This window comes from Solanum lycopersicum, chromosome 2, assembly GCF_036512215.1.
Source record: "Solanum lycopersicum chromosome 2, SLM_r2.1".
Taxonomy (NCBI): domain Eukaryota; kingdom Viridiplantae; phylum Streptophyta; class Magnoliopsida; order Solanales; family Solanaceae; genus Solanum; species Solanum lycopersicum.
In genome coordinates, this window is record NC_090801.1 from 16,577,852 (window position 1) to 16,602,973 (window position 25,122).

At 39.4% G+C, this 25,122-nt stretch overlaps 1 protein-coding gene across 2 annotated transcripts in view; it reads left to right on the forward strand.

Moving 5' to 3' along the window:
* LOC101261473 (nardilysin-like) overlaps positions 1-25,122 on the forward strand; it is a 50,991-nt gene that overhangs the window by 15,703 nt on the left and 10,166 nt on the right. For both annotated transcript variants that reach the window (XM_004231668.5, XM_010317497.4), the window contains exons 10-17: positions 592-748; positions 1,451-1,603; positions 9,446-9,822; positions 10,005-10,154; positions 10,982-11,164; positions 13,347-13,550; positions 13,900-14,006; positions 14,544-14,697. In XM_004231668.5, the coding sequence (XP_004231716.2) occupies positions 592-748; positions 1,451-1,603; positions 9,446-9,822; positions 10,005-10,154; positions 10,982-11,164; positions 13,347-13,550; positions 13,900-14,006; positions 14,544-14,697 (1,485 nt within the window). The remainder of the gene's footprint in view (positions 1-591; positions 749-1,450; positions 1,604-9,445; positions 9,823-10,004; positions 10,155-10,981; positions 11,165-13,346; positions 13,551-13,899; positions 14,007-14,543; positions 14,698-25,122) is intronic.

Consider the following 25,122-nt stretch of genomic DNA (forward strand, 5'->3'; position numbering starts at 1 on the left):
AACTAAACCCTAATATTGCTTTTTAAATTTTTGAATCATATTTTTTTTTAAAAAAAACGGCAGCGCCTCGCCGTATCACCACTTGCTATTTCTTGCCTTTGCGAGATCTCTACGCCTCGCCAGTAATACGCGTGAAGGCTTCGCCTAGCTAGTAATACATGTGAAGGCTTCCCCTCGCCTCTCGCTAAAGTCGCAAGGCGAGGGCCTTCCACAACACTGATTCACTCTCATATAGATTGTTACCGTGATCAAAAACATTCACGCTTAAGATAGTGATTAATTTTTGATTACATATGAGGATAGAGAAAGGCACCCAGTGGGGTTGATAGAAGCCACTTTGGGTGCTATACAAGAGGACAGTGAGAATTGAACCCACTTAATATTATGAAGTAGAGTCTCACCAGTACCGATAAGATATAAATCTTTGTGTGGCTTAAATTGGAATTAAACTCATGCTTTTAATATGCCTACAACTGTAGCTTTCTGATTGTCTTCACTAATATCAGTACGACAGCCATACCATTAGGAGTACATAATCATCTATACTTGACTTGATTGGTGGCTTTAATATGTAATTGTTTATTTTTATAGATATTTGAGATCATTGGCTTTGTCTATCAATACCTCAAGCTCCTGCATCAAAATTCTCCTCAAGAGTGGATTTTCAAGGAACTCCAAGATATTGCAAATGTAGATTTTAGATATGCGGAGGAGCAACCTCAAGATGATTATGCTGCAGAACTTGCTGGTTATCTATCTTTCCTTGTGTATTTCTGATCTCTTTCTGATTACAACAACATTGAGATAGACAGTCGGTTGATCTAACCTTTTGCAAGTTGCTGAAACTATTCCTTTCTTTGAACAAATTATTGTTTTCACAATATGTAATCAGGCACCCCTATTTAGTGTTCTGACCAAGGCAAAGGATCCTATGAATAGCACAAAAGAAATGTTGCCTAGAATATCTTAGTTTTTGAAAAATTTTAGAACAAAAATTGAGCAGTTTGGAAGTCTGGAGCAACCGTTTAAGCAAGATCTAGTAGTTGAAAACTTGAAGCCTTTGAATACATCATTTATGACAAGGAGAAGCCTCTTCATCTCAAAATTTCACCCCCCCTCCCCCCCCCAAAAAAAAAACAAAAACAAAAAAAACACATAGCCCATAGGGTCCAGAATTGAGAGACATTTAAACTAGAATTAGCTCTTTTTTGTGAAATTTTACCTTGACCAAAAGAGGCATACAAGTATTATATGCATGCTCATGCTCTATGGGGGGCGTGGTGCGAGTAGTTGGTGGTGTGCAACAAGCTTTTTATATTTGTATGAAGAATGTGGTTCAGAATCCCTTTCATCCTTTTCTTTTACAATAATAGGTGTGATGTGTAACCAAGGAAGTCTTGTATTTCTAATCATATTTCTTGTATCTACTAAAATAGTTTCTTTGCTGCAGAGGGTTTACTTGTTTATCCTCCCGAGCATGTTATTTATGGGGACTACGCATATGATGTTTGGGATGCGGAGTTCATAAAGTATGTTTTGGATTTCTTCAGGCCTGAGAACATGAGAGTTGACGTTGTATCGAAGTCTTTTCAGAAGTCTGATGGTAACATTCACAACCTCATTTGTCTCAACATTTCAAGTTTACAGTAACATATGTGTCTGGTAAATGAAGCTGCTCTATCTTTATTCAGTTTGGCCCTAGTCAGGCAAATCAGACTATCTGCTAAGTTCTACTACTAGGTTTACAATGTAGGTTCTATGCCGTAAAAAGTTGGTGGAACATTATAAAGAGCCAAATACATCGATGACCCCTGAAACTTGACACCAAACAGTGACCTATTGAACACTTCAACTTGTCACTATTGAAGCTTAAGTGCTGACATGGCAGGTTTTGTGTTTCACTGTTGAAATTAGGCGCTATAGTTAGTTACTAAAATGAACTTTTTTCCTCTCTTACGGAAGAGTAGCTTTCCTCTGTTTTCTTCTCTCTTCTTTCATCAGCTAAAATAACCCAGAATTGTATCTAATCCATTCACAATTTACAACTTATTATTATAGTTTCTCAGAAAGAACAAGAATTTGCTAATTAATCTGATCTCTTGCATATAAACTTCGCCCATCGCTAGTTTCCTTCTTTTACCCTTCTCCAAGAATGAACTCCTTCTCCACCTCCTTGCTTAACTACACTACAACTGTGTTAATGAAACTATTAAATTGCTGGGTGTTTCAGGAGAAATAAGATACTAAAGTAGTATTAAGAAATTAGCATGATGGAACAGTCCAATATCATAGCAAACTGAGAGACGGTTCTTTGACCTTTTTTTTTTCCTGAAAATGACCTTTTCGACTACTAGTTCCAGTTTCTTAAATATGGCTATTCAAATATTCTTCATTTTAGGTGGGAAATTCTTTGAAATATTAGACCAGTGAGGATTGCACAAAGGGTTAACCTTCACAGAGCGAGGTAGAACATTCACCAGTAAAATCAAGATTGTTGGGGAAAATCTGTTTTGGGTCTGTGATGGAATGCTGCAGGCTTCACTGGGGAGAGGGGGGAGATTCAAGCATATACATAATGTGTTCTAGAACTACAACGTTCATGGCAAATTTTTTAAGAATTGAAGCTTGTCTAGGGGATGGGAAAAATGCCCTTATTATTCTGGAGAATGATTAGAACAAGGGATTGGATGGCATTCAATACATAATCAAATGTTTTCTGGGGAATGGTTTCGACTTGGGATACACAGGCAAAAATCATATGTAGAAGCTGCAAAAATTCTCCAACGGACAGCATGAAGGTAGGGATAAGGTCCGCGTACATCCTACCCTTCATAGGCCCCCTTGTGGGATTACACTGGTTATATTGTTGTTGGCCAGCATGAGGTGAGCAGGATAGTGAACATCTGCCATACAAAGTTGATTCCAGATATGCAGCTAAATGTGAAATCACCCGCTGTCTTTCAATATGCCTTGTGGGGGTCGTTTCAGTAACACCTTCGACCAAAGTCCCAATCATGATGCCATCTAGAAGTGATTCTTAAAGGTGAAATGTAACGGCAGATCTCAAAGTTGCAGTTCTGAATCACAACTTATTCTTTTTTGAATTTTCCCTCGAGGCAGGAGGTAGCGTGAGTTAGGTACGACGACTGGTTTTGGAATGACCGTGTGGTGGTCTCTGGTGTCGGGTTCAAACATGACCCGGACTAATGGATCAAGGCCTTCAGTATCCTCCTCAGGAACAAAAATCGCTTGATATCTGGGCCATAATTTGTCTAAAGAGATTCACCTCTATTCCTCTTTGTATGGATTTCCTAAAGGGGAACTCGAGTCATGATATTTTGATCTTTCCTTTTCTCAGGTGCTTGAAGAAAACTCGGGATCTGACGGCTTTGCTTCCTCGAGCCAATAAACAGCTGCACCAATACCACTTTGTAGCAAGCACGTGGGTGGGCACGTGGCTGCTCAATTTCTAATACCAGTACTATCTTACAGGCCAACGATATCAAGTAGAGCCCTAAAAAAAGGGGCCAGGTCTCAGTGCTTACTTTTTATTCGGGAGACCCAAGGAACAGGGCAAATAACAAGGGATTTATTAAAAGGAAGCAACGAGAAACCTATTGGAAGGCTATTGGGCTCTTTAACGACCCATTCCTGCCACTTATCATATCCAAGACCTTCTTGAGGTGGTAACAGATTTGTATTCAAATCTAAAGAGCCCGTGAAGTCCATAGTTACAATGAAGAAAGCAAAATATAATCTACAGAAGTTATACTATAGCTATAGAGACTCTAAGAGCTGTAATTGAGTCTCAGTGTCATATATGTACTCCTGTTCACGAAAAATGCAAACGTAGAATTCAATTAAGCTTTATTTTCTGGATTGGGCTGCTTTTGACTTCAAAACATCTTGAATCCCTTTCCTTCTAGATAGTCCACCATATGCATCTTGGGATCATACTCCATCTAATTTTTTGTGCTTTTGTGCCTCCTCTGCTGCTCCAACTAGATAGCATATCTAGTGTGTTCATTGACATTTTCCAACTTGAACCAATCATTGATAGAAATATGTCCCAAGATGAGTAGTCACCCTAAGCAAAAACAGTGACGGATTGTTTCTGCATTTTCCCACATATGTGGCAGATAGGGCAAAGGTGTATTTCCCTTCTTTGTAATCTGTCTTGTGTCAAACAAGTCCTCTTACAACCAGCCAAACGAAAACTGCATTTGTACGGTATGTTTGCCTTCCATAAGTACTTCAAAGGGCACTGTACTGTGTACATTAAGGTGGTTGTTATGGTTTACTCATATGATATGCTATCTTGACCATAAAAGATCTTGAATTGTGTCCCAGGCCAGCCACCGTATTTTGTCTTTCTCTTGTGAAACTCCATTCAAAAGATTAAGACTGTTGTAGAATGCAGTGGATCTGTTGATCTCCCAAATCATTTAGAAGTCTTCTGAAACTAAGGATCTGTTGATCTCATTGTTGGGAATGGGCACAAAATCTCTTTTTGGGAAGACAACTGGACATGAAGTGGCCCCCTCAAGCTGCTATACCCATACGCAGTGTTAACTGTTTTGGTCTTCCAAGCATTTTCTTCTCCATATTTCTCTTTTATCACCCTTTTCCACAGTTCTAGTGTTCATTAGAGTGTTTCCATAGCCACTTCATGAGCAGACTTTAATTCTGTTTCCACGGGTTATTTATACCAAACCCCCCCTTGATGTTTGCTGTGCATCAGTTTTCCATTTGACAAGATAGGAACCTCGTTTGTCTTTGTTACCAAACCACAAAAAATGATCATTAAAGGCATCTATTCTCTTTTCAACGGGAGGAGGTACTGGGAAAAGAGACATCATGTAGGTAGGTAAAGCATCCGAGACACAGATTATGAGAATTAACCTTCCGCTGTAGAAAGGTATTTGCTCTTCATATAGTAAGTTTTTTTCTCACTTTTCTCTAGGACCCCCTTCCAAATGTCCATGGATCTTCTGTTCGCACTTTCGGCCATGCCGAGGTAAACTGCAGGCAAGGATCCCACTTTTCCTCCTAATATATCCACACATTTCTGAAACTGTTGATACATTGAACTCTTCTCCCGGTAACATGCAATCCTAAACCCCTTAAAGAATTGTCAGAATGATTCTCAATGTCTTCATTTGGTCCACCTCTGTGAACCTCTGCATCACATAGGATAATTGCGTGATCTGCATATAACAAATGTGTAATTTTTGTACAGTTATCTTGCCTGTTGTTGACTTTGAATCCTCAGAGCCAACTATTTTTCTGAGCTGTAATCAACATGTTACCAAACCCTCCATGAGTTGGAAGAGGAAAGGAGAGAGAGGGTTCCTTGCCTCAATCCTCTTTTGGATAGATGCCCTCAGAAGATCCACTGATCAAGACTGGGAAGTGGGAACTTGACAGTACTGATGCAAAATTTGATCCAATTCACCCATTCAGAGTCATAATTCATCCTCTTCAGCAAATTCAGAAGAAAACCCCAATTCACATAATCAAAGACTTTTTCTTTGTTTGACTTGCATAGGATTCCAACATTCTCCTCCTTCATTATAGAGTCCAGACACTCGTTTGTGATAAGAGCAGCATTTATGATTAGCCTGCCTTTGATGAAGGCTATTTGATTTGAGCCCACCAGTTTTTGCACTACTGTCTTGAGCCTTTCTGTCAATAGCTTGGATATGATCTTATATACACTGCCTTCTTCCAATAGGCATGGTTGATCATTAAAAATGATTTGATGGATGTGCTGAATTTTTTCATTCAAATCGTCACATGGTGTTGTCCTCCAACGCCTCTTTAATTGCTCTTATCCCTTAAAGGAATGGTGCCATTGAACTCAAATTACATGCCATTTAGTTTGATTGGTAGCATATACAAGTTAGTTGCTAAACTACTTGCAGGCTCAAAAGGGTGGTTGGAGATCTGATTTCAGGGCACCAAAATGCCTTCATCAAAGGCTGCACATTGTTGATGCTTCAGTGTAAATGAAATTACAGACTGCCAACTAAAGAGTGGAGATCCCGGTGTTATATGCAAACTGGACGTGGAGAAAATATTCAATCAGGTCAATTGGCCTTACTTGCTTGCTGTCAAGAAAATGGCTTTTATTTAGGTGGTTAAGCTGGATCAAGTTTTGTATTATCACTGTCAAATGCTCAGTACTTTTTTTTTTTTTTTTTTGATAAAGAAAATGCTCAGTACTTCTTAGTAGGGGACAAATGGAATTCTTTTCTCCATAAAAGGGATTAAGGCAGGGTGACCTTTCTCCTTTGACTATGGCGGGCCTCAGCAAGATGTTAGACAAAGCCAAGCAACTTCAACGGTTTAATGGTTTTTATGTTGGTGCCAACTCCAAAAATTCTATTTGTCTCCCACTATTATATGATGATGATACGTTGATTTTCTTGGAGGTAGAGAGATCTAGAGTAAAATATCTTTATCTCACTCTACAACGATTTGAAGCTCTCAGGATTGCATATGAACTTGTTAAAAAGTTCTATTATCCTGTTAATAAAGTTCCTACTCTTGAAGAGTTAGCTGAGATTCTGTGTTGTGGTACAGCTTCTATGCCTACCACTTGGGGAAAAATATAGATCAACTGAGTTTGGAGCGGATTGTAGAGAATTTTTGAAACTAAACTTGCTTCCTGATAGAGATAATATTGTGTTACTCTTATCCCATTCCTAAATAAAGTGGCCAAACAACTTGATAGGATCAGGATAACATTCTTGTTGTAAGGTAACAACAAGGAACACAAATTTCATCTTGTCAAATGGTCCAAGGTCATCATGCCTAAATATCATGGGGATTGAAGCATCAGGGACCTTACCATTCACAACAAATTAGGCCCATGAAGTGGTTATGGAGATACAGTCAAGAAGGCAACTCTTTATGGAAGGCAGTTGAGGGCAAAACATGGCCTTCAAAGCCATTGGTACACCAAGCTTTCCTGTAGTTCACATGAAGTTGTGACATGCAAACATATCAGAAAACTATGTAAAGAAATCTACATGAATACCTTTTCCAAAGTGGGGAATGTGACCAGTGTTAGGTTCTAGATGGACAAGAGGGTAGAGGGGACAATCCTAATGAATGAGCTCCCAAGTTTTTATCAGATAGCAAGTAACTAGGACTCCTCCATTTCCCATATTTGGAAAGTTTGGAAAGACAAATAATCTCATATACAGTTCAGGGAACTTTCAGGATTGGGAGCTACCTAGTCTGTTCGGTATTTTGGGCTTTGGGTGGTTGTGTGGTTGTGTGGGTGGGTGGGTGGGTCCTGATAGCTTGAAGTGGAAGGATGGTAACTATACAGTAAAAGCAGGATACTCTCACTTGTTCTCCTTAATGAGATCATTGATAGATGACCATGTTGCTTCACTTGATCCGAGGGTCTTTTGGAAACAGCCTCTCTACCTCCAGGAGGTAGGGATAAGGTCTACCCTCCCCCAACCCCATTTTGTGGGATTTCACTGGTATATTATTGTTGCATTAACAGATGGCCATGGAAATATTTGGAAGACTAAGCTCACCGCTATGCTTCAGCTGGATAGCCTCCAGCTTACATGGTCTAACTTTGGATTATCTTGATGAATGACACATTAAGAGAGTCAACATATGCTTCACGTGCCTATGGCTGTAAGAAACTAATAGACATCTATTGCTGCATTGCTCAGTTGTTTCAGATGTCATGTTACTTGCTATTTTTGGCGTCAACTGGGTTATGCCACAAAGCATCAAAGAAGCATATGAATGCTGGTCTCTGTGGAAAGTTGATAAGTCCATCAAACAAAATTTTGGCAGATGATTCCAGCTTGCATTTTTCGGTGTGTTTGGACAGAAAGGAACCCTAGATGCTTTGATGGGATACCAACCTCCTGTGCATTGTTAAAGCCAGAGCATCTTATAGTTGTTAAGTTGGCATAATTCAGCTCCTAAAGATTGTCATATCGACTTTTTGGACTTTCTCAGCTCTTGAGCTCTTGCTTAGGCCTTATTTATTCATAGCTCTTTATTATGTAATCTTTTGTACTTTTTGCATCTTCTTGATGCCATCTATAAAATTCCCTTCATAAAGAAGTGAAATTTTATTTTCTAACACCAATCATATCTTCCTTTGCAACTGATTATGTCAAAATCCAAAATGGCTTAAGCTTCATCCTTCGCTTCGTTCCTCAACTGTATCAATCCTTGGGAATTTTATAGGCCATCTGTAGGTCTTTTGAGTTCACCACTTCCTATTCTCTTCGATTTCCATGAAAAAGATGGGTGAGTGAAGTTTAATGGGTGAATCTCTGATTTTTGGGGTGCAAAGTACCAAAAAAAAAGGAACATAATTAAAAAGAAATGAACTGAACGGATGGATGAATTTGTTTGAGAATGATGACAAAGAGCAGAAGAGAGGAGGAAAGAGACGAGGGTCTCGTTTTCTGAGAAGACGTTTGTGGGGTTGGTGGTGGGGTGTTTTGATTATTTGTCTTAAAGCTACGTGTCTTATTTTGATTCGTTTCCACCTCATTCTGTATACATTTCACACAATTTGTTTTATTGGTTTTTAGTGGAGGGTTCAGTAGACAACATATCTTCCAAGTTTTAGAGTTCAACAGGTTGAACCCTAAGACAAGATGTCTAAATAAAAAATGGTGTCAAGTTTACCTAAAAAGAAATGGTGTCAAATTTACTGATAAAAATAGTGGCAAGTTTAAGGTGTTTCAATGTAATTAGCCTCTAAAAGATGATTAACTGATTAACAATAAGACGATTAGCTGATCTTCCTCTTTCTTACAATAATAATTTTGATAGGTAAGTATCAATTTGCTAATCTGAATCCTCCAAGTTGTTGGTTATACCAAGTCAAATTAACATTACCAGTTGCAAAAAAGAAAAGTAAAGATTATGCCAAGTCAAATTATCCCATACACAACGTCCATATAAAAATTTAAACCCTCAGAGTTGCACAATGTTTCCAAATAAGTTCTCCATGAAAAATGATCATTAGACTGCCTTTTAGATATGAGGTTTTAGTTATATAATTTGTAATAAAAGATGCAACAAGTTGGATCCACTTCCCTGCTCTCCTGTTGTTTTCAGTTAAAGTTTGCTAGTAAAACTTCACTTCTTGCAATGCTGTGATATTTGGTGAAGGTATGTGTTGTTTGAGTTCTGGATTTGATGATATATATCTATTCTGTACTGCTGAGGCATGTGTTAGACTTATTTACTTTTGTCAAATGAGCACATCTCCAGGGGAAGCTCGGCTAGCAAGTCTTTTGTTTCTGGGACTTAGCTTTATATTCATAACATTCCCCCTTTTCCATTTCCTTACCCCTCCTTCCCCCTTTTGTACAGAGTAGTCTATATCTTATCTTTTTTACCCGTTTTTTCCTTTTTGTTGTTTTGCTTTATGTCCATTTTCTTTCAGATGTTCAAAGGGAACCATGGTTTGGATCAGAATATGTGGAAAAAGATATTCCATCTTCTCTATTTGAGTTATGGAAGGACCCTACAGAAATTAATGCCTGCTTACATCTTCCTGCGAAGAATGAGTTTGTTCCATCTGATTTTTCAATACGTGCTGGTAAAGCCAATTGTGACTGGGAAAATGCAAGACCAAGATGTATACTTGACGAACCGCTGATGAAGATCTGGTACAAGCTGGATAACACGTTTAAGCTTCCTCGTGCCAATACGTATTTCCGTATTACACTAAAAGGGGGATACAGTAATTTGAAGAACGCTTTGCTGACTGAATTATTTATTCACCTTCTAAAAGATGAGCTGAATGAGATTATATATCAGGTTATTTACTTGATTTATTGGCTTCTACAAAGATGAACAGCTGTTAAACAACTCATTTACCTGAGAACTATCAAGAGCAGCTGCAATTCAGTCCAAGTTCTTTTACTAATGGTCTTTTTAGTTCTTGAACTTTTAACGTTTCATTTTGTGGTATTTGACTGTTAATGTTGCATCTGATGCAGGCTAGTGTGGCTAAATTGGAAACCTCTGTTTCTCTATATGGTGACAAGTTGGAACTTAAGGTCTATGGTTTCAATGATAAGCTTCCGGTCCTTTTGTCAAAGGTTTTGGTAGTGACAAAATCATTTTCGCCAAGGGATGATCGCTTCATGGTATATGCGAATTGCTTCAATTTGCTTTCCTTGATATGTTCTCCTAGATATTGCTTGTTATCTTGTTTGAATCTTATACAACAAAAACACCATACCCAGTGTAATCCCCACTAGTGGATGCAGGTCTGGCTCCTTCCTTGGGAAAATAGAGAGACTGTTTCCGAAAGACCCTCCGGCCAAATAGAGCGTTGTTTGGATCTTATGTTTTTCATAATTTCTTTGCTGCTGCTTTATTTTAATATCAAGGAGGGGATGCATAGGGGAGTGGAAAAGGATTACTCTCAACATTCCCTTCTGACTTCTGAAATTTTTGAGTCCCTGTTTTCCTATCAGAAACAAAATAAAATGATGCATTTTTTTTTGTTAGAGTTGAAGGAAGAAAATGTAAGAAGTTCACCACCGTTCTTTTATTAGTTTATGCTTGAGGACTGAAAGATAGTTCTTTGATGATCACCTACTCTTTGATTTTTGACATGCTCATTTACTGTCTCCTCTTTGTGAATGTATCATGTATGAACTTGAGTTCTGTTGAGGCCTAAGTTATGTGTACTTCTGTTGATAATTAGCTAGTAAAGGTGCTTGTAAATGGGCATGTGTGTTTATAACTACTATTGCGTGCATGTTGAATTGGAATGTTTATAACCACTATTTGTTGCTGAAGAACTTGTTGGCTCATTTGCATGATTAGTAACTGTTTAACATCTTTAGCAAAAGCTAAGCGTCTTACATACTTGACCATTTTGGAACCTTCTATGTGTGCCATAATTCTTTGGTATAAATGAGATTTTGGTGCTTTATTTCTTGAAATAAGAAGTGATGTTTGACAGGTTATCAAGGAAGATATGGTAAGAACTTTGAAGAACACCAACATGAAGCCCTTGAATCATTCATCATACCTGCGACTGCAAGTCTTGTGTCAGAGCTTCTGGGACGTGGAAGAGAAGTTGTTCTTGTTAAATGACTTGACTCTCTCTGATCTGAACTTCTTCATTCCAGAGCTTCTTTCCCAGGTGTGCCAGTTAAAGTTATTAATCTTTAGGCGATTGTCAATTATCATCAACTTATTGGTAAATGGTTGTTTATGTAGCAACTGTTAGAGTAGGAGTAGTAACAAGAAAAGTATATAGAATCCTACTTGAAAAAAAAATGTAATGTGGTTTCCTAGTTTGAAAAGGAGTATAGTGTGGTGTCTATCTTAATGTAATAATGTAGATATTCAAGTCAATAATATTCTTCCAATATTTCTCTCATGGTATTAGAGACTCTACGACCTTGGTAGAAAAATAATTAAAGAAAAACTGCAGCCGGCGAACGGTTACATGAAAAATAATGAGGACTGATTTGAGAAAAGCATCTGGGACAAAGAAAGTGGTCACTGTGCTTCTTTCTGTGGTGTTTTAGATTTGATTTTGTGTTGCACTGTGAATCTCTTCGGTGACTACTTTCTCATAATTGATTTTTTGTAACATCGTGCTTCTTTTCGGTGACTTCTTTCCCATATTTGATTTGTGTAGCACCTTGCATCTTTTTGGACTACTTTCTCGTATCTGAGTTGTGTTGCACTGAAATCTTCCTGACGACTTCTCAGATCTGATTTGTGTAGTTTATGTCAAAAAAAAGAAGAAGATTTGATTTGCGCAGCTTCGTGTCTTTCCGGTGACTCCTCAGATGTGACTTATGTAGTTTCACTTTTTGTCAGTGTTGTGAGAAAATCAACACTACCAAGAGGTACAGTGCCTCGCTGTGATCAAACCACAACCGGTGCCACTGAGAATCGACCTCACACGCGCCGACTCATGAACTTGTACCGAATAGCTTTTCGGTGGCTTTCTTGTTCAACATCTACTCATCTCTTAATTTCGAGTCGACCCATATATTTTTACCAATTTCTGGAAATTTTTCAGTTTCTTCCCTTACAACTGAGGTCTGGGAAGCAGTCCATACCATATCTTCATCAAGTCCCTCAGTGGTCCTCATATTAATCACATCTGTAACAAGCTTCGGTACATAACATGTATACTCTAGCTTGAGAGAGTGTTTTAGAATAGGAGTACGAACAAGAATAGTATATATAATCCTACTTAGGATTGTAGTGCAGTATTCTAGTTAGAAAAGGAGTCTAATGTAGTGTCTATCTCAATGTAATAATGTAGATTCACTATTTAACAATATTCTTCTCTATTATTTCTCACACAACAATTGTGTGGTTTTATATATGTAAAAAAGTTGAAGGGGAAGATTTTTTTTTCTTGAAACTGTATGTTCCTATAGTAAGCAAAAAACATGATTAAACTTTTGGTATCATGTTTATCTTTTTGGCTACATGTTGCCTTGAAATGATACTCGGGGTTACTTGCCAAAATATATTAATGAAGGTACTATTTATCGCTATATCCTATTAAAAACTGATAGAGTTTAGCCAATGACCTTGATGCATAGTTTTGAGGGTTTTTACCATGCCTCTAGTGAATTGACTCTATGATATTTTCATATTGTTCTTGCTACTTGTGTAGCTCTTGTTTGATGAGAAGTTCTTTTGGAAAGGAAACTATACTGGTTACATAATTCTAGGTTATCGATGCTAACTCTATGGCAGTAGCCGCTGTAATACAGAGGATGTAGGTGGCTTTTCATTTCTTCTGGAACAATCACAAACACTTTTTTTGATTATGGATCTACTACCAGAAATTCAATGTGCAATCTCAGCATTCAATGTGTATTCCTGTATAATCTCATTTACGAGAGGCATATTTGGAAACCGGAAGATCCACAAGCTGGGAATGGATTTAGGTCCTAGGAGATCAGCACCCTTGGCCTTTTGAGTTCTTTCAGCTATGAAGATGAGAGGGTAATGGAGTTTATGAGAAACATAATAATCACTAGCAGAATGGTAGATTAAAGAGGGCCCCTATGCTGAAGCTGGGGTTTGTTAACTACAGTAGCTGTATGCTTCAATGAAATGAAAAGAAGTGTCCAACAAATGTACAGGACGTCTTTTGAGTACCTAATTTGAGTCTTGCAATAAATTATCAGCCACTTTTTTGTCCGACTATTTATTGACTTGTATATGCTGGTGTGGTGTTTTACACGGGTTGCACTTCGCATTATCAGTCATCTTTGTGCCTTGTGATGAATTTCATTTATATACCGTATCGAGGCAATCATTTGTCACTAACCTCTTTATTGTTGCAGCTGTATATTGAGGGACTTTGCCATGGAAATTTGCTGGAGGAAGAAGCACTCAACATATCAAAAATATTTAGAAGTAATTTCTCTGTGCAAGCGCTACCATTTGAGATGAGGCATAAAGAGTATGTCATGTGTCTTCCAACCGCCGCTGATCTAGTCAGAGATGTCAGAGTAAAAAATAAACTGGAAACAAACTCTGTGGTTGAGGTAATTAAAAATGATTCTTTATACATACCTAGTGAAATCCTACAAGTGGGGTTTGGGGAGGGTGGTGTGTACACAACTTTACCCTACCTTTTTGATAAAGGACTTCACCCCTACCTTATAAAGGACGAAGGTAGATAGGCTGTTTCCGATATATATATATATATATATATGCGCACATATTGTAAGTCCTACATCGTCCCTTTATACAGCCTTGAGCAATCCTCCCTTCATGAGCTAACTTTTGAGGTTGAGTTAGGCCTAAGATCCATTGTACATCTTCTTTTCAGTTTGTTCAGTTCTTCCTGAAATCCAGTGATTCATGTGACTAATCTGTTTTCTTTGTCTGCAGCTTTATTTTCAGATTGAACCTGAAGAAGGCACTGCATTGATAAAATTGAAAGCAGTAATAGATCTCTTTGATGAACTTGTGGAGGAGCCACTTTTTAATCAGCTAAGGTATAACGAGACTGTGCACTCTTATATGACCCACCTTTGAGGCTTCAATAAGTACTCTGGCTGCTGATGTATCAAGCTCCAAGCTATGCTTAATAGAGAGTGAATAAATACAACTTTGTTGTGACAGGTGTTATGAGTCGTATTCTGTGAATCTGACATACTTTATGTGGCTGTTATATTGGTGTCCAGGCTTGCATGTAATTTTCTTTTAGTTCCTTTTAATCCTGACTCACCTAGTGCTGCTCCGGTCAAGTGTTCTTCTTTCATGCGTCTCTGATGTTTCTCAATGGGTCCTTTTCTTGATATGCTTTACATGTTTCATTACCTCTTATACACTGAGTGATATACTTATAAGTTTTCTTATGTTATGATAAGTTTAGGATATCTTTTAGTGCGCTTCCTTTAACTTTTGAGAACTGTGTGCTTTCATTCTGGTTATATATGAAGCAGCAAACATCCTGTAAGATGTTCACACTTGTGATTACCGTAAGGATTACTGTTACTTTATTTAGTCTTACCTTTTCTTCTCTGAAATAGGACAAAGGAGCAGCTTGGTTATGTTGTTGACTGCAGTGCACGTGTAACATATCGCATAACGGGGTTCTGTTTCCGTGTTCAGTCATCTGACTATGATCCAGTCTACTTACAAGGGAGGATTGATAACTTCATAAATGGTGTGGAAGAGTTGCTGGTAAGCATGCATTTCTGTTTTGTTAAGTGGTTCATGAGTTGCTCTAATGCATTGTTTAACTACCTGCTTCTTGTTCTGCTTAGGTAAGATATAATTTTATAGATATCGCCCAAAGACTTTTCATATGGTTAATGCTATTCATTAGTCGGTGTTTGTCCCCAATTTCTATATTTGAAAATTTAGTTTGTGCGAATGGTTGAGTGCTGGGATGAGACCCTACACCGCTTAACATTGAAGAATCAATAATTAAATTTAAGCAAAAAGAACTGCAATAACCGAGAAGTAAGAAAAACTGTTCACAAGGGAGTTATACCAGGCACTATTCTCTATGTACTACACTAAAGGTCCCTTAGTTACTCTTTACTTTTTTTATTTTTAGCTTTTTTTGGTTGGTGGAAAATTGAATCTATTTCAGGTTTGGGGGCAAGTCCTATGATCTAACTGAGTCCAAGTCTTGCTCGGTATGACTGGTTGGAAAGTACGGAAGGCTATATGAGGAGGAGGATGTTGAGCAAAGTAGCTCTTTTTTAATCATGCAGAAGGTTGAAAGAAACTACTGCCATAAAGGGGAGAACCATTAAATCTTGGAGGGGTAGAGATATTTCTTCCAACATTTACTGCTCTTTAAAGTTCAACAAATATGGCAGATTCATTTTGGTTATTACGGTTAATGGCCAAACAAGAGCAGTCATCATCATGCCAGAAAACAAATTTCATAAAGGTTGGAGTGAAAATTTCATCATACAGGAGTACAAGGTGCAATAAATACTACTAGAGATGCTTCATCTTTGTACATTAAGGGAGGGGAGCTTCAAAGAAGCCTTGCATAAAAAGTAAATGTACTTAGAGAGAGTCTAAAATAGACGTGGAGCAAGTGACCCTGAAAGCAACCTCTAAAATAGAGGGGAATAATCTTCTCAACAGATGCCCGGTTGGATGCTTTGCTGAGTGCAATGAGATACCCACTCGGAATGGCATGAGAAAATGGCCTCAACAGATGTGGAAAGGGGCTCAAAATCTCCAAGTCGATGATATGAATGGAGTCCAATCTCGTTCGAATTTTAATCTAGAAAAGTTGTTGAGCATATCCTGTTGGGGGATTGGAGAAGACAAGGAAGAAGGCGGCTTTGTTAGAATGGTGGTTTCTAAAGGCGGATGCTTATCAAGATCACAAAACTTTCAACTGGTTTTGGATTATGAATTTAGGGCTTCATTTCTCTTATGGTCGGAAAAGGTGATGAAGGAGATTGGGGAAAAATACGGTGGTTGGATCGAAAACAAGGAGGAAACTGAACTCAAAATCATCTTAGATGGACAAGAATTCTAGTTAAAGGACCCAGAGAGCAGATCCTTTTCACAGTCGATGTAGATTATACCTTCTTGCTACCTGTTTGGTGTGAATCACCAGTGAAGTACATAAGGAGTGGGGTGGACGAGCGCAATAATCGAGATGTCAGGGATATCTCTAGGGAAGAGTGTGGGAGGTTTGGCAGTCTGCCACAACCCATGAAGGAGAAAGCGAATATTCATATGATCACCCAAGGGTGTGAAAGGGATATTATGTCAGGTATTAGCTTTATAGAAGGGGAGAGAGAAGAGGAGATTAGGATTGATGTGACTAGTGGGACCCTTTTGATAGCTCATTTAATTCGAAGGAGCCTTTGGGTCATATCTTTATATCTCATTAAATCTTGTCGGGTCTTCAGCCTTAAAGGACTCGGTCTTTTAAGACTTATCAAAAGCGTTATGTGGAACCCGATTTTCATTAATGTAAAACTGGGCAAGGACTATTCCTTGAAGCTCTTTCTCCCTTTAGTGGTATTGTAGAAGAGGCCATGTGAACAACCCAGTGTTGTGGACGGCGAGAGGCGACAAAAGGCAACAAGGGTGGCGAGGCGCTTGCCTTTTTGAATCAAGGCGCCAATAAATACCAAAAATTTAAAATTTTTAATTGCATATTTTATCCAAAATCTTAATAGCAATAACACATTAGCAAATATTCAATTCAAAAACCAATAGTAGATACTAAAATTTCTAAAACTTAAAGGACCAAACAATTCAAAATACAATAAACTAAAACTTTAAAAGTCTACTCTTCTTCAAAATTATCCAACTCTTGAAGATCAAAATCCTCTACATTATATTGTTCTTCATCTTCTTCCTCCTTGTATTCTTCATCAATTAGTGTCCGAGTCCTATTTGAAGATGAACTTGTAGATGTACTTTCTACTCCTTTGCCCTTTGTCAAGTGCTCTTGATCTTGAAGAAAGTCTCCTAAGATTATAGATACTCTCGTCCGCTCCAATTGCCGTAGCAACACTACCCCAAGTAAGATCATCATCCTCATATCTAGTTCATCATCTTGATCTTCGGGGCATCCAACTAATCATTCATTTGAATCATCTATGTTATCGAAGTGAATTGGATCAATAAGATCACGAGCATCATAACGACGTTTTAATGTTCTATTGTACTTAATGTACACTAGATCATTGAGACGCGATAGTGTAAGCCTATTTCTCTTTTTGGAATGAATATGTGCACAAGTTATTGATATTAACTAGTTGATATTGATAATAATATAATATGAAAAATAGGATATAAATTTTTACTTGCGTGTTCAAACACACTCCGATTTTGCTCACATCTGGATAAGCTACAAGTTAGGCTTAATACTTTCATGGCAAACTTTTGCAAGTTTGGTGTTAGACTACCAAATAGTGACCACCATTCAACTATAATAAAATAAATTTAAAGGTTAGTGACTATAAATAAGTCAAATAATTTAAGTAAGATCTAAATCAACCCACTGACCCGGTGACCTTGTGTCTCTAGCTCTTTTAGTCGGACCACAACCAAATAGTCCATCCGCCATTTTGTACTTAGGAAGCTCAGCGACTAGTGCATCTTGTATTGTTGTATCATGGACCACCTTCTCAACGCATGCAATATACTCGGTCCACAGAGTCTTTGCTAAAGTTCCCTCTTCTTGAGCTTTATAATATAATCCTGGGTTCAAAACATGGTTTGCAGCATGTAAAGGCCGATGGAGTTGTTCTGACCACCTTGCATCAATAATTTCATACACTTTCTCATATTGCTTGTTAACTCCACGAGAACCATGTGCAATAGCTTCTTTGGCTCTATCCATTGCTTTATAAATATAACCCATTGGTGGTTTTTTCTCCCTATCCACCAAACGAAGCACTTTTGTCAAAGGGCCACAAACTGTAAGTGCCCGAACAACATCATTCCAAATTTACTTGAATTCCATTCGGTTGAGAGGACTAAAGTTCTCAAGTTTTTTCTTTGTATGTACATAGCTCTCAAAGTTAAGTATGCCATTGCAAATCTTGTCTTGGCCGGTTTCACCAAATTTCTTTCTTTGGTGAATTTTCTCATCAAGTTTAACAACAATGGCCTTTGACTAATGTAAGAATGAATTCTGATGGCCTTCTTAAAAACTGTTACAGAAATATTAAGTTATATTAATTAGTAGCTAATGGATTATTGACTATAAAGAAAGTTAAAGGATAGGTTGATTACCGGAAGCATATGGCTTAACCTTGAATATGTCACCAAATATCAAGTTGATGCAATGAGCGGCACATGGAGTCCAATAAATGTGTGGGTATGCACCCATCATCATACTTCCCGCTTTGACATTCTCACTAGTATTATCAGTGACAATTTGTACAACATTTTCCGGTCTAATTCTTTCGATAGTGCTTTCAAATAACTTGTACATTTTGGTGGAATTGGTAGATTCATTGCTAGCATCAACAGAACCAAGACATACACTATCGATTAGAGAATTCACCAAAATATTGATGATCATTTTGATATTTCGTCGTCTCCATTTGTCCATCATAATGGAACATCCGAACTTGTCCATTGCACTTTATGCTCATCAACAATTTTTCTACTTTATCCACCTCTTTTTTAAGGTGAGTGTCTCTAACATCATGGAATGTAGGAGGCTTCATTTCGGGGCCATGTTGTCCAACCGCCTCAATAAATTTATCGAATGATTTGTGATTGACGCAATTAAAAGGAAGCCCGACATCATACATCCAAATTGCAAAAGCACTTACCGCACGGTCTCTTAGAATTTTCTTTGTTTCATCAATTCCTCCTCCTTTTTCAAAGCCACCTTTTTGTGTTGATTTCTGTGAAAAATAGAGGTTCAAAGGTCCTTTCGTCACACTCCGTGTGGTGGATGAACCTCCACTTGAAGATATCTTTTGAGTTTTGGAGGGAGGCATCATTTCCGCATAATCATCCATTTCATCAAGATCATCAACATCAATATATTCTTCCGGCTGCCTCACTTGAAATTTGGGATTATTAGCGATTTTGTTTTGCATATAAGCCCTTACTTCTTCTCTAATCTCCGACGGACAAGCGGCACATTGTTTAACATTCTTGAAACCACCCACTAAATGTTGTTTGTGTCGAGTTATTCCACCATTAAAAGTACTCCCACAAAAGTTACAATTAACCGAATTTTTCGTCGCTCTTTGAGTGCCATAATTCCATACAATGTCCCTCTTTTTGCTAGCATCCGCCATTGGTTATTGAATTCAATTAATTCACTGTTTAGGAATATTGGAATAAATAATTAGGATAACGGAAAGATTTTTTTTTTTAATTGACTGCCTATAAATTTTTTTAAAAAAATCACACAAAGCAGTAAGCACTGCTTACACGAGAAAAACAGAACAGAAAAAAAAATTGAAGAAGAAGAACATAAAAAAATTGAAGAACAAAGAAAAACGATATACCTCGCAGGCCGCAGCAGCAGAGAGTCGCAAGGGAAGAACTGAGAAGAGAGTCGCGAGAGATAACTGGAGAACAGAATCGTGAGGTAGAACTGGAGAAGTTTGTTGCGAGTCTCGCGACTGAGAAGAGAGCGAGGGAGAACTGGAGAGTCTGTCGCGAGGGAGAACTGGAGAGTCTGTCGCGAGGGAGAAGACATCGAGGGAGAAGAGAGTCGCGATGGAGAAGCCGAGAAGAGGTCAATCGAGGCAGAAGAGGTCAATCGCGATGGAGAAAGCAACAATTTCAGAAGTACAAAAAAACCCCCTAATTTTGACTAATATTGTCAAGTCAAATATTTTTTAATTTAAAAGGCGGTGCCTTTTCTATCGCCATTATGTTGCCTTACGTCGCCACACATTGCCATTTCAATCTCACCTCGCCGCAGTGGAGAATGGCGAGGAGGCATCGCCTCTCGTCAAAGGTGAGGAGGCGCCCAACTTTTTTTAACACTGGAACAACCACTTTGTTGAAGGAGTGAACAAGGAAAATAATGGCAGTTGGAGGAAAAAGGAGGAAATCTTGAATGAAATCTCAATGTTAGAGACCACTCAAGACCAGAGGCTTCTCATTGAGGACGAATTGATCCAAAAAGTCCAATTATCTATGGAACTTGAGGAGGTGGCTAGAAATGAGGAGATAGCTTGGAGCAAAGGTCCAGAGTTCAATGGTTAAAAGTTGAGATAAGAACACTAAATACTTCCACAAGATTACCACAACACACAAGAGGTTCAATGCTATTGAGTCTGTAAATGTGGAAGGTAAAGCAATTACTGACCCTATAGCTATAAAAGAAAACATTCATAACTTCTATCTAAACCTATACAACTAGTCTAAAAATTATAGACATGACTTCAACCTCGACGAGTCTCCAGGAATTACAAATGTGGAACAAGAATGGTTGTAAAGGCAATTTGAAGAAGAGGAAGTTCTTAAAGGTATCAAGCTTTGTGCAAGTGACAAGGCACCTGTCCCAGATGGATACCTTATATGTTTCTAGTAGTCTTTTGTTAGAGGTCTTCAAGGAAGACATCATGAAAACTTTGCAACATTTTCATTCTCACCAATCTTTGAAAGAAGTTTCAATGCGACTTAGGTGGCTCTCATTCTCAAGAAAATCGGAGTTGCCGAATTAAGGGATTATAGACCTATTAATTTCATTAGTGGGATCTATAAAATCATTACCATGGTGCTGATAGAAAGGTTGGAAAGGGTAGTACATAAATTGATGACACTATTCAAATGACCTTTATTAAAGGAAGGCAGATTATGGATGCTGCTCTTATAGCCAATGAATGTGTGGATACTAGATTAAGAGGGGAGGTGCCATCTATTATGTACTAGCTAGATATAGAGAAGGCTTATGATCATGTGAACTGGACTTTGTTAACATTCTCAGACAGATAGGATTCGGTGAAAGGTGGTTGAAATGGATTGATTTGTATTAAAACTGTTAGGTTCTCCATACTTGCAAATGGAGAACTTGCGGGGGGGGGGGGGGGGGGGGTTTCATTCAGAGAGGGGTCTTAGACAAGGTCACCCTCTTTCTCCTTTCCTATTCATCATTGCCATGGAGGGTTTCAACAATATAATGAGTATGGCTATTAGTAACAGGTGGATTAAGGGATTGAAGGTTAGCAGCAGAACATGAGTAGATATAGTCATACAAAGTATGTCATTTGTTGTATGCAGATGATATTGTGATATTTATTGAAGCTATTGCTGAACAAATTTGGTATATCAGGATGATACTATTTTTTTTGAAGCTATTTTTGGTTTAAGTGTTAACAGAAGAAAAAGTAATGTCTTTCCTATTAAAAAAGTAGTGTAGATGGAGGAACCAGCTGGTATCTTGAGGTGTAAGGTAAAAAAATTACCAACAGTCTATCTGGGCATGCCATTAGGCAACAAACACATATTTCATTATTTGGGATGGAATTTTGGAAAAGACGGAAAAGAAGTTTGCAAACTGGAAGACACAATACCTGTCTCTTCAAGGTCGACTCAGTTTGATAAATGTAGTTCTGGACTCGTTACCCACATATGTGACGCCTCTGTTGTCCATTCCTATAAGCGTGGTCAAGAAGTTGGACCGATTAAGAAGGCATTTTCTTTGGTTTGGGAACAGGGAGGGAAAAGGGGTATCACTTAAAGGTTGCACAATTATTCAAGGAGGCTGATGGCTTAGAATTCATGAATTTGATGAAGCAGAATGATTGCTTGCTCATGAAATGGTTATGGAGATTTAATAGAAATGAACATGCTCTATGGAAAGAGGTAATCTTGAACAAGTATATGTCCAGATAGAGCAATGGTGTACCAATGCAGTATCAACCACCAATGAAACATCGGTATGGAGATCTACAAGGAATCTTTGGCCTAAACTAGTAAAAATTCATGTTATGAGGTGGGTGCTGGTAACAAACTATATTTTGGAAGGACTTATGGATTGGACAAGAAGTTCTAATGCAAGTTTTCCCTGATCTGGCCAATATATGCACTAACCTTAAGGTTATTGTGGCTGATAGTTGGTCCCCTCAGAAATGGAAGTTCTTCGGGAGGCATCTTAATGTATGGGAAGTAGGCAGGCGTGTGGAGCTATTGCCGATGATTAATGGTTTCATAGTCACCACTGAGAGGATGACGGTCAAATTTTTCCACCTCGTGGGACAGTAATGAAGGCTTGCACGGCTCTTCAACACTCAGTCCAACCAAACACCCAAGGAACAATAAGCAAGACAGTCCACAAACACAGCCACTAACCGTAAAGAAAGCAAGAAAGGAAGGCAAAGTCTTTGGGAGGCCAAAAAGCCAATTTTCAATATTTCTTCCAAGTCATTACAAGAGAGAATATATAAAGTATGAGATGCAAAGTATTCTATTTGATTTTTTTTGTCTAACAACAATATACAAAGCTTCTAAGTAAGCTGAAAACGTTTGGCACCAACTCTCAAAGGGAAGGCTACATGTGGCAGTTTTTCCAAGGCTGAAAAATAGGCAGATTTGTCTTCTCAGCTTTATTGCCACTTGGCCAGTCTGCTGCACATATTTTGTCTTCAAGCTCTTGGCTGGCATAGTGAGCATGGCAAGTTCCTCCTTTTTTGCAAGGTACCCCCATCAGTTGGGCCTGAGTTTGGCACCACTTCTTGACCCTCCAAGCCTAGATGGGACGTTGCTGTATTGTTGCAATCGTTGGATTTTAATGTACCGCCTTGCGGGGCGGTACACGCTCCCCCACCTGAATTGGCGACAACCCCGACGCCACACAACTGCAAGTACTGGTGGACTTTGTCGCGAAACTGCCACAAGTCCTCGTATTTTTCCCAAGTCGCCTCCTCTGGTGGTGTCCCTTTCCAGTGAACTAGGAATTGGGAACTAGAGTTGTTCCAATCCTTTCCCCGAACAAGCTGATGATCGATGATGGCGTCAATTTGCTTAACCACGGTAGGCGGTGTAATGAAGATTGTGGCTCTCCCGGACTGCCCCCGCTTTTTGTCTTCCCTGTCTTCGAAATAAGGTTTCAATTGGCTTGCATGGAAGACGAGGTGAATCTTCAAGTGATGAGGCATGTCAACCCGATACGAAATCTTGCCAGCCTTGACAGTAATCTCTAATGGCCCCTCATATTTGCGAATCAGATTTTGATTCACACTTTGCAACGACTTGAATTGCCTTGGGTTGAGTTTCACCATAACTCAATCCCCAATTTGATAATCCACTGGACGTCGCTTGCGATCAGCAAACTTCTTCATCTTCCGAGCTACTTTGTCAAGATACGACCGTGCAAGGTCGACTTGTTCCTCGCAGGCTTTCGCCATTCTGATAAGCACCCGGACTCTTGAAACCGGCATCGACGGGCAAGGATTGGGGCGTATTCGGCTGCTGCCCCGTTGCTGACTCGAAAGGACTCCTTCCCGTCGCCTCACTTCGCTGCAAGTTGTAAGAGAATTGGGCAGTGTCCAGCAGCTTGGCCCAATCCTTCTGGTTGGCACTAACATAGTGCCGCAAATAGCACTCTAACAGTGCGTTGATCCGTCAGTCTGCCCGTCTGTTTGAGGGTAAAAGCTGGTCGAAAAGTGCAACTCCGACCGCAATAGGCTGAATAATTCCCTCCAGAATGAGCCAGTAAACCGAGGATCCTGATCGCTAATGATATGCTTGGGGATGCCCAATACTTAACGACATCACGCAAAAAGATTCGGGCAGCCTCTTTGGCCTTGCAGTTGGCCGTCGTGGCAGTGAACGTCGCATATTTGGAGAAGCGATCCACCACGACCATTATCGTCCCAAACCCTTCCGAGTAGTTCGGCAAGCAAGTGATGAAGTCCATTGTGTGACGCTGTCCCAAGGTTTTTCAGCAATGGGCAGCGGCTCAAGCAATCCTCCCGGCAACTTGGTCTCAACCTTGTCTTGTTGACAAATCAGACAAGTTCGCACATATGCCTCGACGTTGTCCCGCATCCGAGGCCAATAGTAGGAAGCCTCTATCAATGCTAAGGTTCTCTTCTGCCCCGGGTGACCAGCCCAAGCAGAATCATGGCCCTCTTTAATCAACGTACGCCGAAGGTTAGCCCACTTCGGAATGTACACACGCCTGCCCGTTGTGTAGAGCAGGCCACCTTTTTCCCAAAACTTCTTCGTCTTGCCTTGTTGGGCCAAGGCGAAGAGTTGTTTGGCTACTGGATCATGTTGTAAGCCCTTTTTAATCTCGTCAACCAGTGAGCTGCAACTCAAGCTCACAATAGCAGCCAAAGAAGCCCTGTGGCTAAGTGCGTCGGCAACCACATGCGCTTTCCCCGGCTTGTACTCCAAAGTGAAGTTGAATTCTGCTAAGAAGTCCTGCCAACGGGCTTGCTTAGCAGACAGCTTCTTTTTGGATTGGAAGTACGTCGTCGCGAAGTTGTCCGTCTTGACGACAAAGGGAGCACCCAATACATAGTGACACCAAGTTCTAAGGCAATGAACTATGACTGTCATCTCCTTCTCGTGAGCCGAATACCGCCGCTCCGCCTCGTTCAATTTTCTGCTCTCAAAGGCTATTGGATGGCCCTCTTGCATTAGGACGCCACCAATAGCAAAGTTCGACGCATCAGTGTGGACTTCGAACGCCTTAGAGAAATCCGGCAAGGCCAAAACAGGCTCTTCCGTCACAACAGCCTTCAGCCTCTCGAAGGCAGCTTGGCAAGCCTCCGACCAATGCCAATCACGATCCTTCTTCAGCAAATCAGTGAGTGGGGCTGCAATAGCTGAGTAGTTGAAAATGAAGCGACGATAGTAATTGGCAACGCCAAGGAAAGACCGCAATTCTGGTACCTTCGTTGGAGCCTGCCAATTTTTGATAGCATCCACCTTGTTGCTGTCCATTCGTATCTCGCCGTGGCTGATTGTATGCCCGAGGAATCTGACAGTCGGTTGGGCGAAGCTGCATTTCTCTCGCTTCACGTACAAATCATTGTTGCTCAAGACTTTGAATACTTTGCGCAAGTATTCCACATGATCTTCCATACTGTTGCTATAGACGACGATGTCGTCCAAGTAAATAACCACAAACTGGTCCAAGTATGGGTGGAACAGTTTGTTCATCAAGGTGCAGAACGTCGCCGGCGC